This window comes from Macrosteles quadrilineatus, unplaced genomic scaffold, assembly GCF_028750875.1.
Source record: "Macrosteles quadrilineatus isolate MER2022 unplaced genomic scaffold, UCM_ALF_1.0 Scaffold_3__2_contigs__length_128488019, whole genome shotgun sequence".
In the NCBI taxonomy this organism is placed as follows: Eukaryota; Metazoa; Arthropoda; class Insecta; order Hemiptera; family Cicadellidae; genus Macrosteles; species Macrosteles quadrilineatus.
In genome coordinates, this window is record NW_026542596.1 from 99,096,317 (window position 1) to 99,111,019 (window position 14,703).

Genomic DNA, 14,703 nt, shown 5'->3' on the forward strand with positions numbered 1-14,703 from the left:
AACCAATAAACATTAAAATCCTAATAATGAAATTAACCTTCAAATAACATAAACAAATCTTCGTCAGCGATATGGTGTTGGTTGTGTTGGTTAGTCCAATAATTATCAATTATTAGAAACCTGCTGTGAATCTGATTTTTTTTTTGTTTTATTTACTTTATTAATTTGCTTTTTGACCTGGCTTTTATATTTTTCTAAATTACTGTGTTTTGTTTTTCCTCGTGTTCAATATTTTAAAATAAATTCATTACCACATGTTTTTAGTTTTACAGTATTATTAAGAAGTTTTAAATTTAACTTATTCATTTTAAAAAGATCTTTTGTTTTTAAATTGAAAAAAAAAATCCTACTATAATCTGTCTCAACGTAATTATTTTATTATTTTGGTTAATTATTTCCAAGATAGCTCACTCACGGTATAAGACCTAGGCCCGGGACCGATTTAATTTTTTGTTTCAATGTCCCCAGAGGACAAAATACTACCCCTTTCAAATTCATGTACTGGGCGTTCTGTAAAATTAAGTTCAAAATTCAAATGGGTCAAAATAAAACAAAATTCATCAAAAATAACATTCTTTAAAAAAAAACTCATGGTTTGGAGATATTTTTCATGTATTTATTTATATCTAAATAACTATTTAAGATATTTTTGTGGAGTTTAATTATCAAATTTAAAAAGCAATAAGCTATTTGCAAAAAATTATCATTCACATTTTTTTTCGAAATGGTGGCAATACTCATTTGTATAACTTAAATGCAACTGTTTCCACATTGAACAAGCATCAACACCACGTCCAGATTTTACATATTAGGATGGGTAATCTACTTGTACTTTTAAACACAATAATAAACCCATGTAATTATAATAGAATTATATAAATATACTAGCTGCTGTGGTTAAATACAACGGTCTCTAGAAAAATAGTACATAATACCAAGCATAATATGCTTTATTTACAAAATATAAACAAAGAAAATAACAATACAACAAACCGCTGTTAAATTATTGACACGTCATGTTCTACATTGATTGATGATGGTAGTAGCAAACCCACTGCTACCATAAATCTTTAAAAAAATCAAACTGTCATAATTATTTGCAAATCTACACGATGAAGATTTCCATTGACATATTAATTAATACAGTCGGTCCAATAGAACTGTAGATTTAGTACAAAGTTTAACAAAAATATCTCTAATTCAGTATTTTCTCACTCACCACTATAAATTTGGAGATTGCTTATAGCTTTATTGCAAATAACTTTTAATTGGTGAGGAAATCAACCAAAAAGGAAAGTATATACTAATACAAATTATGCATTTCTTGAAAATACCTATATTGAAATACCTAATAAGGATAGCAAAAAGTTGTCTCAAAATATTTGAAAACCCCTGTTTTTAATGTATTTCTTAAGGAAAACAAGTTTTTTAATAAGTTTTTTAATTGTTGACCACAAATCCTAACAAAAACAAACTTACATAACTATTTGCAAATCTTCTGGGACTGAGGTTTCCAACGACCCTTTTGAAATCAGTCCAGTAGAACTGTAAATTTAGTTGTACAAACATTTAAAAAACTGAATTATTGCAAAAATAAATTGATTTTACGATAATTTATATTAATTTAGTTTAAGGAGCTGGTTCAAATAGTTTGTTTTAGTTGACACTGACTATTGGATTCCCATTTACAATAGAGCAATATTATTTGTTAAGTTATAAAAAAAATTTAATCAACATCAGCGCAAATTGTTTCCAGTACTTTATATCTTCATCTTTGACGAACAGTATGGAATAGATTGGGTCCTGAATATTGTTATTGCATATGAATCATACTTCAAAACCAGAAACTATTTTCAGTAAATGGTAAAACAGTGTGTTTCTGTTTCTAATACTTATTCATAGCTTTTGGATAAACAGTGAGTTGGCAGTTTGTTTGGCTGCTCTTTAGTTTACGTCCTACACTCATTCGAATAAATATATCGATCGATGTATTGATTATTTCATTCGATATATCAAGTTTGGTTAGCTAGGTTAAAACCTAACCTAACTAACTGAATGAAATAATCGATATATTGAATAGTCGATATTTTTCATTCGAATGAGTGTAGGATGTAAACTAAAGTGCAGCCTTTTATTTGACATCTGATTTAAATTATTTGTTTTAGTTCCAATTTCCAGATTGAATGGATATAATCAGTGCGACTGTCTATTTGAGTTGTATATACCAGCGGTAATTTCCAAATGACCTGTAATACTTTCTACTTGTATTCTTTGATCAGTGGTTTTCACAAGAGTGGTTTTTCCTTTGTACTGTATTTAGATTGTATTTTTATTGTTTTGCTTATAATCATATGCTGTGATTAATTGTTTACAGCTATGTTGTTATTTTGTAACTCATCACAAAGCCTAATGTTAAAACTTAAAACTTGGAAAAATTAGTTTGAAATTTTATAGGCACTTTCCAATTGAAATTTGTTTGTAAATAACATTTGTTGTAACAACAGCTGTTATTTTTTTATGCAATTACAAAGTTTGCAGCCGGAACTCAAGGAGATCCGCTAGCTACCCTAAACAAAATCACCTGGTGGGAATGAGAAATTATGTAGTTTACTTTATCCTTAAGTTGATGACAGTGATCAGGAGCGATATATCCTGATCAAACTTTCTAAGGATCAATGATGAACTGATTGCTAATGATTAAAACACAGTTCATACTATAGATTTAAATACACGGTATCCTTGTACCCCTTTTGTGGGATTGTTCCTTGCATAGAGAACAACAACAAACAATTTTGCAATATAGCCATGGGAGACCCATATGTTCATAAGAGTATGCCTAGTTTTGCGTCTATCTGCTTGTATTTGTTTTTTACAAATTTCCTTAAAGATTCTTAACACTTCATCATAGAATCTTTAAATATGGTACATACATGTAAAATTGTGTTACGATAAACTTTCAACAAAGTTATTTTTATATCTTTAACCATTTCAAAATGGCAGCTTGTTAACTGAGAACTCAATTGTCATCCGAGAACACGACCAAACGGGTTACGAAGGGATGTTAAGAAATACAATATAGGTAACAAAATAGATTTAAAGTTTATTCAATATTTTTCAACAACATTATTAACAACTCATTATTTTCTATTTCAATTCTTGAAAGTATTTAAGTAAATCGGAACTAAGCTCTCATTAAGTGATGTTCAGCTTATTTATATATCAATCCTAAGTAAAATGCCTCAATGAAACTATAAAAAATATCACCTTTAAACAATTAGTGATTTCAGTCTATCAGTTACTTACTTGGGCAGAATTTTACACATTATGTTTAACACCGTGGATCATACTACAATTAATCATAACACCGTTAAATATATACAAGAGTCCATTTTCTCTTTTTGATCCTTCTGCCAATCTTTACTTCACACCAAAACAACCTTAGAAATATTTAACAACTTCTTGTTCTAGGCTCTCCTAACAAATCTCCTAAATTAAAATATTCATTGATCAATAAAATTTGTTCATACATTGATCATCAAAACTTTAAGTAAACTAAACCGATTTGTTCTTCAATGGTCTTAAATTGAGTGTATGCAAGAACCAGATTTTCAAAATACTAGGCTACTTTAATCTATAGGTTATCTAATAAAAAATCTAATGCAACTTTCAAAAAACTAAATAAAACACAAAAGTCAAAACTAGTGACATAGACTAACCAAACCGCAAGTAGACTTCTCATCCCTTTGTTATATTTTGAAGCTCGGTTTTTGTGTCTAGTTCATGTCCCGTGACACTGGGAGTTAGTGGCGGCAAAATTTTGTTTATATTATTTTAGGGTTAATTTCATGATTTGTGCTTTACTGTTTGGTTATATAACTAGGGTACTAGGAGTCATTGTTTACGATTGTATAGTTTCATTTGGTTAAATGAGGTTTTAAATGGCTGAAATAACAAGAAACAAATTGTAAACAAAACACGACCTCTGCAGTGTTCCAGGCAGAGCTAACAAAAAATTGGCTTCAGCTGTTCCAGAAGGATGAGAAATCTACTAGTTTTAACTATCCTAGTGATCCCCATAGAAATAGAGTGTGGTGCTTTGTGTAGCTTTGTTACTAAGATCAGTTGCTTTTTTAATCATCACAATAAATCCAAATTCAGTGATAAATACCGGCTGGGTCCAAAAAACAAAGGTAGGACTAATTATATTTTGAAATGGTAGTAAATAATTTTCCCAAGGACCAAATCTTGTGGACCACAGTCAGCAGGAAGACCACATATTCAAATTGTACATTATCCTTGTCAAATTGTGAGTAATATTTTAGCCCTTGCGGTTTGAAAGACTATTTTATGCTGCCATAATAAGTTGGTTGTCAGCTATAATGGGCACTTTTACACAGAAGGGATAAATTTTACATTGGTTTTCCAAACCTGAATGGTCAGTGGTACGGGGCATGTTGTGATATCTGCTATGTGACCTAAAAACATCAGCTTATGCACATTGGAAACTAATAAATTTTAGGTGGTAGCAAGATGTTGCTTTGAGGCAGAGAAAATCAGAATATAGTACTGTAGCACGATGATACTGCCAGAGGAAAAATAATGGTACCTAGATAAAAGCCATAATAAGCTAACATGTAAAACATAGTGTTCATATCCAGTTTATATACTATCAATCACATTAATTCACAATATTGTAAGGCTACAACAAATGGTATCTGTAGGTTGCTGAGCTAGCTAACCAAATTTTAAAGATACATTTTAATTGCTTAGCTTTAACTATAGGAACAGAGGGACACAAGTACTTCTAAGATAAAAGGTTGTGGCAAGCATCAATAGAGAAAATACAGAATAATACGTCCTTTAAACTAATTGGAAACCGAAAAAACAATTTTATTTATAAAATAAACTAATATATACATACTTATTGAGCAAGATTTATTAAAGTTATAATTTATCATCATATAATTCAATTTTATGTTGACAAATAAAATACGTCAACAACATAAACCCAAACAATTTCATAAATTGATTTGTTAAAATTAAAATTATGCACCGAGTAAAACAACAAAAACAAATCTCACTTACCAGTGATGTAAAACACCAAAACATTACAAATTCCATACAGCATAACTCTCGTAAAATACTTGTGTAAAAATTTCTAAAACTCTAACCTAGTCATACTATTTGTTCTTAAATGTAAAACACCAGTGATGTCGATAATACAACCTGTCAATACTTACAAAATACTACAACATTCAACATCATATAAAAGCTCTAAAAATATATTACTCGGATCACATAATTGACTTAGTGGTAGGTGAGGAATGGACGGTAGGTTGAGCTGAGGCGGAGGTTACGTGTTCTTGAAGATGTTAGCGGCCTCGGTGGAATAGTAGTCCCAGGTCCAGATCTGCGTGGGGCCGCCACTACACTTGGCGGCTCTCAGAGTGTCTCCCACGGACAGAGTCTCTGCGTCTAGACACAACTCTGTAGCGTCATTCACCAGCTGTCCCGACTGTCAACAAATATCGTTGGATAAGTTAATTGTTAAGGCCAGATTTGCTTTAGATTTTAATATTCTAATTCCTTTCTTTTAAGATTTACTTTTTACCGAACCAAGATCCCATTTATTTTTATTTCTTCAATAAGAGTAACCCAGCTTACCCAATCAGCCTGATTTAATCTCACCTCAACTCAAGAGGACCAAAGATAAGCCAGCATATCTCATGACCTGGCAGCTTTCCCGAGATGGCTGATACATGAAGACAACTGTGTATTGAGAGATCCTTTATCTTGCTAACTTTCTTATGCCCATTTCTTATGTATTTCTCCAATCCATTTTTTTTATTATTTTAAATTCCACTTTCATTTTTGTTTTTTGACTATTAAAGATTTTTGCAAACATTTTCCATCACGTCACAAGAAAAAAGTAAGTTCAAGCACAAAACTTTAATGCGTTTGGACCGCTTTCTCCCAACAGTGTTTGAATACTTTGAATTGACTTAATTAAAAACTGCTACTGATGTAAATACAAGCAAAAAGGAACATTTTTCATGGCACATGTTCCTGAATCTGACACCATCCTCAGATAAGAAAGTACCAAAAACATACACAATTGCTACACAAACCCGGCTAATTTAATTTTACATAGGAGTCAAGAGCTATCAGTGTGGCTTATCCAGCAGGAGTTGTTCAGTACATTGGGAGATGTACAGTATGTTGGGTGGGAGTTTTTCAGTTGGACAATGTTGTTACTGCAGTAGACTGTTATGTCTGATTCATGGCCAAACTAAAAATAGTATTTTACACTGGAGCACTTGTACATTTGATTCCACAGATATCCCATTTGATGGATCTTCCTACCTTTGTCATCCTCCAAATTTGTTTAGCTGAGGTTGTGGAACACTTCTCCATCCTGATCTCGTAAGTGGAAGTTACAGTGGCACAAGTCTCCTCTCTCCTGATTTGTCCATCGTTACTGAGAGAGAACAGCTGGGCAAAACAAATTATAACAAATATTAAAACTAGCCTGTATAAAAAGTGTTAAGTTACAAAAAAAGGATGAACTACAAGTGACAAACAAAAATTGTTTTATAATGATTGATTTGAAATTGGAACAATAAGTAAATTTGATAACCATATGGTTTGTTAATTACACTCTAACAAGTGTGTTTACAAAAACAGGTTCTTACAGTTGTAATTAACGATTGGGAAGGTTAAGGCGAATGGATTGTGTTAAGTCTTAAAAGTCCCTCCACTGTAGAAGTCAAGTCAAGTAGTTAGAAATAGTAGTCTACTTACTGTACTAAAAGAGGGAATATTTACCTGACTACTAAAGATTTTCTTGTGACAAACATAGACTCCGACATTGTACTCAGAGTCTTCTCCATGTTGCATTGTATCGTAGCAGAGATCCGTTGCCTCGTTTCTCACCTTAAAAAGAATTCATACCAATTATAAAAATGTTACGATTTTTTATTTTCTAACTACTTACAATTGATATGCATATTTTTCAATGTATACTTCTTGGTAACATTTTCAATTGTTAATAAAATAATTAATATTTCTCCTATCAAATTCTTCATGAGTAACAAAAGCAAACGCTCACTCGTGTAAAATATTTAGTAGGATATAAATTTAGGGATTTTGTGGCTGTGAAATATGGTTAAAAACTGCATTTTAAATGAATAATTCCTTACTACAGTAGACTCCCTCTTATCAGGACTCCTCGGGACCACAGAAAACATACTACTATAACCCAGAATGCCAACCGCATGGTAAAAAGCATTAAGTGGTTTGAGAGAGCTTTGCCTGTCAATCGTAGGCAGCGCCACCAGCATTGCCATGCACTCAGCATAGCAATGCTGGTGGCGCTGCCTACGATTGACAGGCAAAGCTCTCTCAAAACACTTAATGCTTTTTACCATGCGGTTGGCATTCTGGGTTATAGTAGTATGTTTTCTGTGTCGGGACCGAGGCCAGTCCGGATAACGGGTTTTCCGGTTTTAAACCGACGTCCCCAAAAACTCGTTAAAAAAGACCGTTTGAATGCATACTGTATACAGTATTTGACTTAAATTTAGAAGAGCTTGTTTAGCCACGTGATCATTGGTTTCAAATCTTTCCCACAAGAACAGACGTTTCAGAACTGCCCATTTCCTGCCGATCTAGTCCGGTTAAACTGATGTGCTGATACAAATTGTCTGGTTAAATAGATGTCATTTCCGCAGAGTGTAGTCCGGTTAAAAGGTGTCTGGATAAGAGGGAGTCTACTGTATGTTTAGGTTTACTGCCAAGTAACTGCGAATTTATTTACTACTGACATGTTTTAATTTTAATGCAATGCACAAAATATTTGCTGATCTAAATATACTGTCAGTGAAAACATTTTAGTTAAGGAGTTAACAAATAACCATACTACGGTACTACTATTACACCTGAAAAAAGCGTAGGAAAAGTGTAGGAATGATAAAACTTAGTTTTTAAAATAGGAAATATAATTCCTCATATAAAATGAAATTGTATGAGACTATTTTAAAAGGTACTAATGCTCAAATAAGTAGTAAGACCTAGGAGGATTAAACATTAAGGAGAGGGCACGCGAATAGGAATACACATGTTGCGGTGAAGCCAGCTTTAGCAGAACACTAGAGGGGCACGCGGTGACGTAGAGTGGCAAAAAGCCGCGGCTATAACATGGGAGAGATAGGGAAAAACACGACACGCGCTGTTTCGAATTAAAATTGTCGCTAAACTAAAACACTTGTGTTATTCACCGATGGCATCCTTAAAGTAAATTAAATTTCCTATCAAATGGTGTCAATAATTTCTATACAAACTATTATTTATTATTTGTTATTGAAGATCAAAGTTGAAAGAATTGTCCCGGACTTTGAACATATGATTACTTTAATTACGTTTTAGAAAGAAATATGATGTATCTATACAAATTAACAATTTATTTGTGTTCCTGAGGAGTTTCTCGAAATAAAAAATATAAATTTTCCTATATTTAAAAGTCGTATTTAGGAAAATATTTACAATAAAATTCTTTTTTACTTTTCCAGTTTATACAAAAATTTTATTAAATATAGGTTTAAATGAAAAATTTAATTTGGATGGAAAAATAAATTTTAAATTTGCATTTTTCATCGTTTTCTCGATTTATAAATACCATTTGTTACTAGTTTTATGTCATTTATGTGCTAGGCAGGTGATTTTAAATAGCCAAAGTTAAGAAAAAAATCAAAGCCGCGCTTACTTTTTTACACTAACAGCCGTTACAATTAAATTATAAACATAAACAGTTAAACAATTTCTTGGAAATAAAATTCTTGATTTTTTATTATCATGTTGAGCTATATTTGATCTGTTTGCCCAAAGAAACTTCAAGTAAAAAGTGCAAACGTTCAACAATCATCGCGTCTTCTGACGCCAAAGTGCGTTTATCATTATTTTAAAGGATTAAACCTTATATCATTTCTCTTTCAGAAAAATTTTCACATGCACATACAGTACTGTTCATGATTTAAATTTAGATTTATGCATAGTATTACAAAATAATACACAATATAAGTATCCCAGTACGGCGCCGGCGCCGGCGCGCGGCCGCGCTGGCTTCAACGAAACTACAGCGTGTCCTCTCCTTATAGGCGCCTTAAAATAAGAAAATAAATAGCAAAACCTAGAAATAATTAGAACACAGATGAAACCATTGTTGTTCGATAGTGAAAAGTATTGTGAATAACATATCAAAAGTCTCCAAAAATATCTTTAGTGGAACACCACTATTTTTCCAAAATGGCGGCCAAATCCAGTAGTTTTTTGCTTTTTATTGAAATTCTGACTTTCCAGTCAATATTGGTGAAAAGTCGTAAATACATTTAATGTTCCTCTTGAAATTACCTTTAAAATGATACCAAATACATGTACCTACAACAAAAAATAAGCCCCGTAGAAATAATAAAATATTTCAAATTAAAATATTTTTTATAAATTAATGTAATAGTCCAAGAAATAACGTACATAGGGATCGTATAAAAATTTTCAGGAAACACTTTATGGTTTTATTTTTATTGTTGTGGTGTGCAGAGTGACATACCAAAAGTTGCAAAAAATCAGTCCACGTGAAACCCCTAAATTAAGGAAAAAATGGCGGCTTTTCCCAATATTGGACAAATTTTGTAAAAAAAGATATCACATGTTTTTTTGCACATTTTTCGAGATATTGACTTGGAACCACGACCGATATTTTTTGGATGGTCCGTACTTAATTTCAATAGGGGACGCTTTTTGGGTTGCCATCTTGGATCTGCCATATTGGATCTGCCATATTGGATATAAATATTTTTTAATGTAATTGTAGTGTTGTGACCCATCATTATGAACTAGATTTCCACGCTGATTTCAATGCTGAAATCAGTTTTTAAATAGCGTTTTACGATTTTAAGATAAATAAAAACGAAAACTCTCCCCCATACATTTCTTATGGACGTTTCGTACTTTGACAATTTAAAAACACATTGAAAACTACCACAGCCTAAGGTTCAAGTATGGCGTGGAAATAGTTCACCAGCAGATCCAACAGATTGGGAGTGGTGTTTGACTGATCGTACATATGACTAACTTACTTATAAATAACTGTATAACTGTGTAACTTGGAAATTATATTTAGATAAGTATAGGATATGGCCTTTAAAAAATTTCAACAAAACGTTTTATGGTTTTATTTTGTAGTGTTGTGAAGAGTGAAAACGGGAAAAACTCGTCATAGCTATTCGTTCAAGTATTGACTTTTATTTTAGCTATGGATTCCTTATTGGGAGTTATTTAGAATTGGAGATAAATGTCTTTAACTTTTGACAAATTTCAAAATAACAATAATTCATTCAATAGTTCATTGAAGGTAGGCCTACATGATTCGTTTTAAATTTGTCATGTGTCATTCAATAACAAATAAAATTAAAGCCAAACATTTACTGAGTACTTTGATACCAGAACGAACTTGTTAACATATTAACAACCCGAGATATAAATCTTTTAACAAAAACTTATAAAAATAGTTTAATTTAATTTTGTGTTGGGTTTTGTACATCGTCTATAACTAGTCTGTTTTAACTATAAGTAAAACAAAATGAAAGCTAACTAAAATGAAAGCTCTTTTATCACTGAATATTTTAAGGCTAGAACGAACTGCAAGCATTAATAATACCTGGGGAAAAATAATCCAAACCAATTTTCAAAGTACTATACGTCCATAAGTGATGTAAAGGGGAGAGTTTTCGTTTTAATATATCTTAAGCAACGAAAAAACTTATTTAAAAACGGATTTCAGCATTGAAATCAGCGTGGAAATCTAGTTCATAATGATGTGTCACAACACTATAATTACATTAAAAAATATTTATATCCAATATGGCAGATCCAATATGGCTGATCCAAGATGGCGGCCCAAAAAGCGTCCCATATTGAAATTAAGTACGGACCATCCAATAAATATCGGTCGTGGTTCTAAGTCAATATCTCGAAAAATGTGCAATAAAACATGTGGTATCTTTTGTTGCAAAATGTGTCCAATATTGGGAAAAGCCGCCATTTTTTCCTTAATTTAGGGGTTTCACGTGGACTGATTTTTTGCAACTTTTGGTATGTCACTTTGCACACCACAACAATGAAAATAAAACTATAAAATGTTTACTTGCAAATTTGTATACGATTCCTGTGTCTGTTTTTTTTTAGTTTGCTTATGGACTATTACAATTATTTATAAAAAATATTTTAATTTGAAATATTTTATTATTTTTACCGGGTTTATTTTTTGTTGTAGGTACATGTATTTGGTATCATTTTAAAGGTAATTTCAGGAGGAACATTAAATGTATTGACGACTTTTCACCAATATTGACTGGAAAGTCAGAATTTCAATAAGAAGCCAAAAACTACTGGATTTGGCCGCCATTTTGGAAAAAACGGTGGTGTTCCACCAAAGATATTTTCGGAGACTTTTGATATGTTATTCACAATACTTTTCACTATCGAATAACAATGGTTTCATCTGTGTTCTAATTATTTCTAGGTCAAACCATATATTCAGGGGCCTATTAATGTTTTAATCCTCCTAGAGTAAGACCCACTCACTCTGCCATAAGCTTGGACGTCTTCGTTGAGTACAAACTTATCTGGGTAGATGTTCTCCAAGTACCACCTAAAGCTTTTACACTTGAGTCGTTTTCTCAGTTCCTTCCGTTTCGTCAGGTCTCCAATATCTGTTTCCTATGATAAAACAAATGTAGCGTTTGGATGGCATAAAATAATGTAATACCATTGCTCAAATTCTAAAATCATAAACACACTGGGGGAAAAGTGTTGGTGTTTTCTTCACCACTTCACAAAAGTCAGGTTGTGATGCTAAGCAGTCCAGTTAGAAGTTTCTTTAGTAAAAATTATTTCTGGAAAAGCACTCGGCTTTGAAATATATTGAGGACAAAGCAATCTAATCACTACTTATTCATCAAAGTGTTCCTGTCAGTAGGTAACTCACAAAATATTCACGACACAATTATTTTTATATTCAACAACCCCGTTCAAAGGGAAGTAGGCCTAGCAGGGACAGTGGCAAAACTGGCACTGAATTCAATGTTGCAAATACTACTTACAAAACTGTTAACAAACTTGTCAATCACTAGTTTAAATCCGGTCAAAATATTTCATAGAGGCATACAATGGTCTCTTTTACTATGATGCTCAAATTAGTTTTGTGGGCTAGGAATCAGGAAAAAGATTAATTGATTAGAGATTACGTAGTTTGTAGGATTTGTAACACGACGATAATCCTCATTTCATGAGCATTGAATTTTTTAGGAACATCTTTCATAAAATGTATGAAAGATGTTCATTTAATTTGGAATGACCATCTAATGGTCATTATAAATGAACTAGATAGGTGGATTTGCGAGTCCCATCTCAATCAGACATTTTGCTACTTTTAACATTTCCTTACAGTGTGTATCCACCAAAAACTTGCTTTAAATGCATTTTAATTTTGAGGGATAGTCTTGATAAAAATATACATAGTTAAGTTAATGTTTAATCCCAAGACCTCTATTGTTTAAAGGGTGAAACAAGTAAGTATTTAGAAAGCAATGGTGGTATATAACCTTGAGGTCGGGCCGGTGCATGTAGAAGAGCTCCTTGTACTCGTCCATCCACACCTCCACAGTACGTGCAGTGTTGATGCCGTGAGTGTCCTTGTGTCCGGGGAAGGAGTACGGGTGGAACGAGCGGAAGATGTGACCCACTCTAGAGCAAGGCACTGTCTCCACAGTACCTCCACACTGCCAGATCTGACAAACAAACATACATTGTTCAACAGTCTGGGCAGTTGTAGTATCTTAGTATTTATCTCATTTCATGTGATGAGTTCAATGCCATATGACAAAATATAATCAACTCTTTGCGTTTGAAAAACTATATTTAGGATGTCTTAATCGGTGTGGTTCCCAGCTGTCTGTGTTTTGAACAAGCAACATTAACAAAAAATCTTTTTTTACAAAAAACTTAATTTTTATCAAGATTTAGTGACAACTAGTGTACATGTTGCTCGAATTCGAGCAATTGCAAAGTGTTACAGGATTTATTTTAAAACGAATAACAGACATATTTACAATTAATTTAAAAGAGTCAACTCAAGATTACCGGTGTGTAACTCAGACCGTGTTTATCTTTGTTATTGATAAACCTAAATCATTCCGGCCGTTTTTCTCCATCTCAAAATACCCCGCTGTACAGGCAACACAGGTCATTGATAGAGGGCCAATTGAGAACGAAAAGTCGTTTTGGGGTAGTGTTAGGGTGCATTTGTAACCAATAGTTGAGATTGTCCAGGGTCAGGTGCTGACTGTGATGAGTTAAACCTATTACGCGCCACTGTTCTGTAGCTGCGGTCGTTATTACGATTACGCCTCCTGTCTGTTTCGTTGTCGTCGCGTCGGAGGCATTTAAAAGAAGAAAAAAATAAACAAATTATAGCGACACAAAACAACAATAAATACACAAATTTTAAGATACAACCATACCTACTAACACGATCCGTCTTGGGGGTTGTTAAAACAAACTCAAATAGTAAATAAACGTACTCAATGTGTTTCATTGAATAGAAAAATAAATAACAGCAGTTAAATTATACAGCTGATCAAAATGTAAACAATTATGTTCTTCATAAGGATAACATGGGAACTTTCGAAGCCACTGGGGCAAAGCCCAAGGGACTTTTACAAAAATGTAAGGCCAGTTTGCAAATCTACGCGACACGCTCTTTCCAATGAGACGTCAATGGATAAAATCGGTTAAGAAATGGCGGAGGAGTTCAACCGACAAAGTTTCATGTAGCGTATTAATTATATAGATACCTATGAGTATTTTTGTAACTAAATAATACCGAGCTGCTACTAACCCCACACTACACCGGACTAAATCAATATTATGATAGCGGTATCTAAATGTTGTATTTGTACCACTTTAATATTTTTTGTGTTTGTGTCGTCCGTGTTTAATTGTGTTTCGACGAGTTGCAAGCTTTGAAAATCTTCCCAACAAATCATGTAAGCTGATGAGAAATATTAATCGTTGGGCTATGATGGAGGTATGTAAAAACCTAGTATTGTCTTAACAATATAGTCCAGGGGCCAGAAACATGAATATTAATACAAAGCTGCTGGGAGGAAGCGGAAATGGTATCTGATACACAGGGAAATGTGGATGGATAGACATTTTTTCCCTTTTATTTTTTTCAAGGGAACAGTCCAAACCTTTTACTATTAAAGCAACTAGACATTCCATCCCCTTGATAAAGTTGTCGCCAGTTGTAATTAAAATCATGGTAGTTGATGATAGCCAGACATATTGTGCAGATCTAAATCACTAACTCCGGTCGAATGACGAATACACTAAAACTGTTTTACCAAGTCAAACTAACGAAATGACTTATTGTGATCAATAGCATCTGTTATGACCCATCTACTTGGTCAGCAACCAAAAATAAGGTAGGAAATAGAATTTTAGATACTAGCGCACCCTGTAACTGGCTCTTACAAGTATTTTTTTTTTTATAAAAACTTTGGCGACAGCTGGTACATATAGATGGAATGTCTACTTCAGTAGCCAATAGGCATTGGTCCAACCCCTGACCTTGGTACTATCATTGAC

The 14,703-nt window shown here is 32.9% G+C and overlaps 1 protein-coding gene across 1 annotated transcript in view; it reads right to left on the minus strand.

Annotated features, from left to right (window-relative positions):
- Positions 1 to 3,080: 3,080 nt before the first annotated feature.
- LOC128989826 (polypeptide N-acetylgalactosaminyltransferase 1-like) overlaps positions 3,081 to 14,703 on the minus strand; it is a 31,367-nt gene continuing 19,744 nt past the window's right edge. Inside the window, exons 7-11 of the mRNA XM_054411894.1 lie at positions 12,657 to 12,842; positions 11,638 to 11,772; positions 6,826 to 6,933; positions 6,364 to 6,492; positions 3,081 to 5,515 (exon numbers count right to left, since the gene is read on the minus strand). Of these exons, the coding sequence (XP_054267869.1) occupies positions 5,354 to 5,515; positions 6,364 to 6,492; positions 6,826 to 6,933; positions 11,638 to 11,772; positions 12,657 to 12,842 (720 nt within the window). The 3' untranslated portion in view covers positions 3,081 to 5,353. The remainder of the gene's footprint in view (positions 5,516 to 6,363; positions 6,493 to 6,825; positions 6,934 to 11,637; positions 11,773 to 12,656; positions 12,843 to 14,703) is intronic.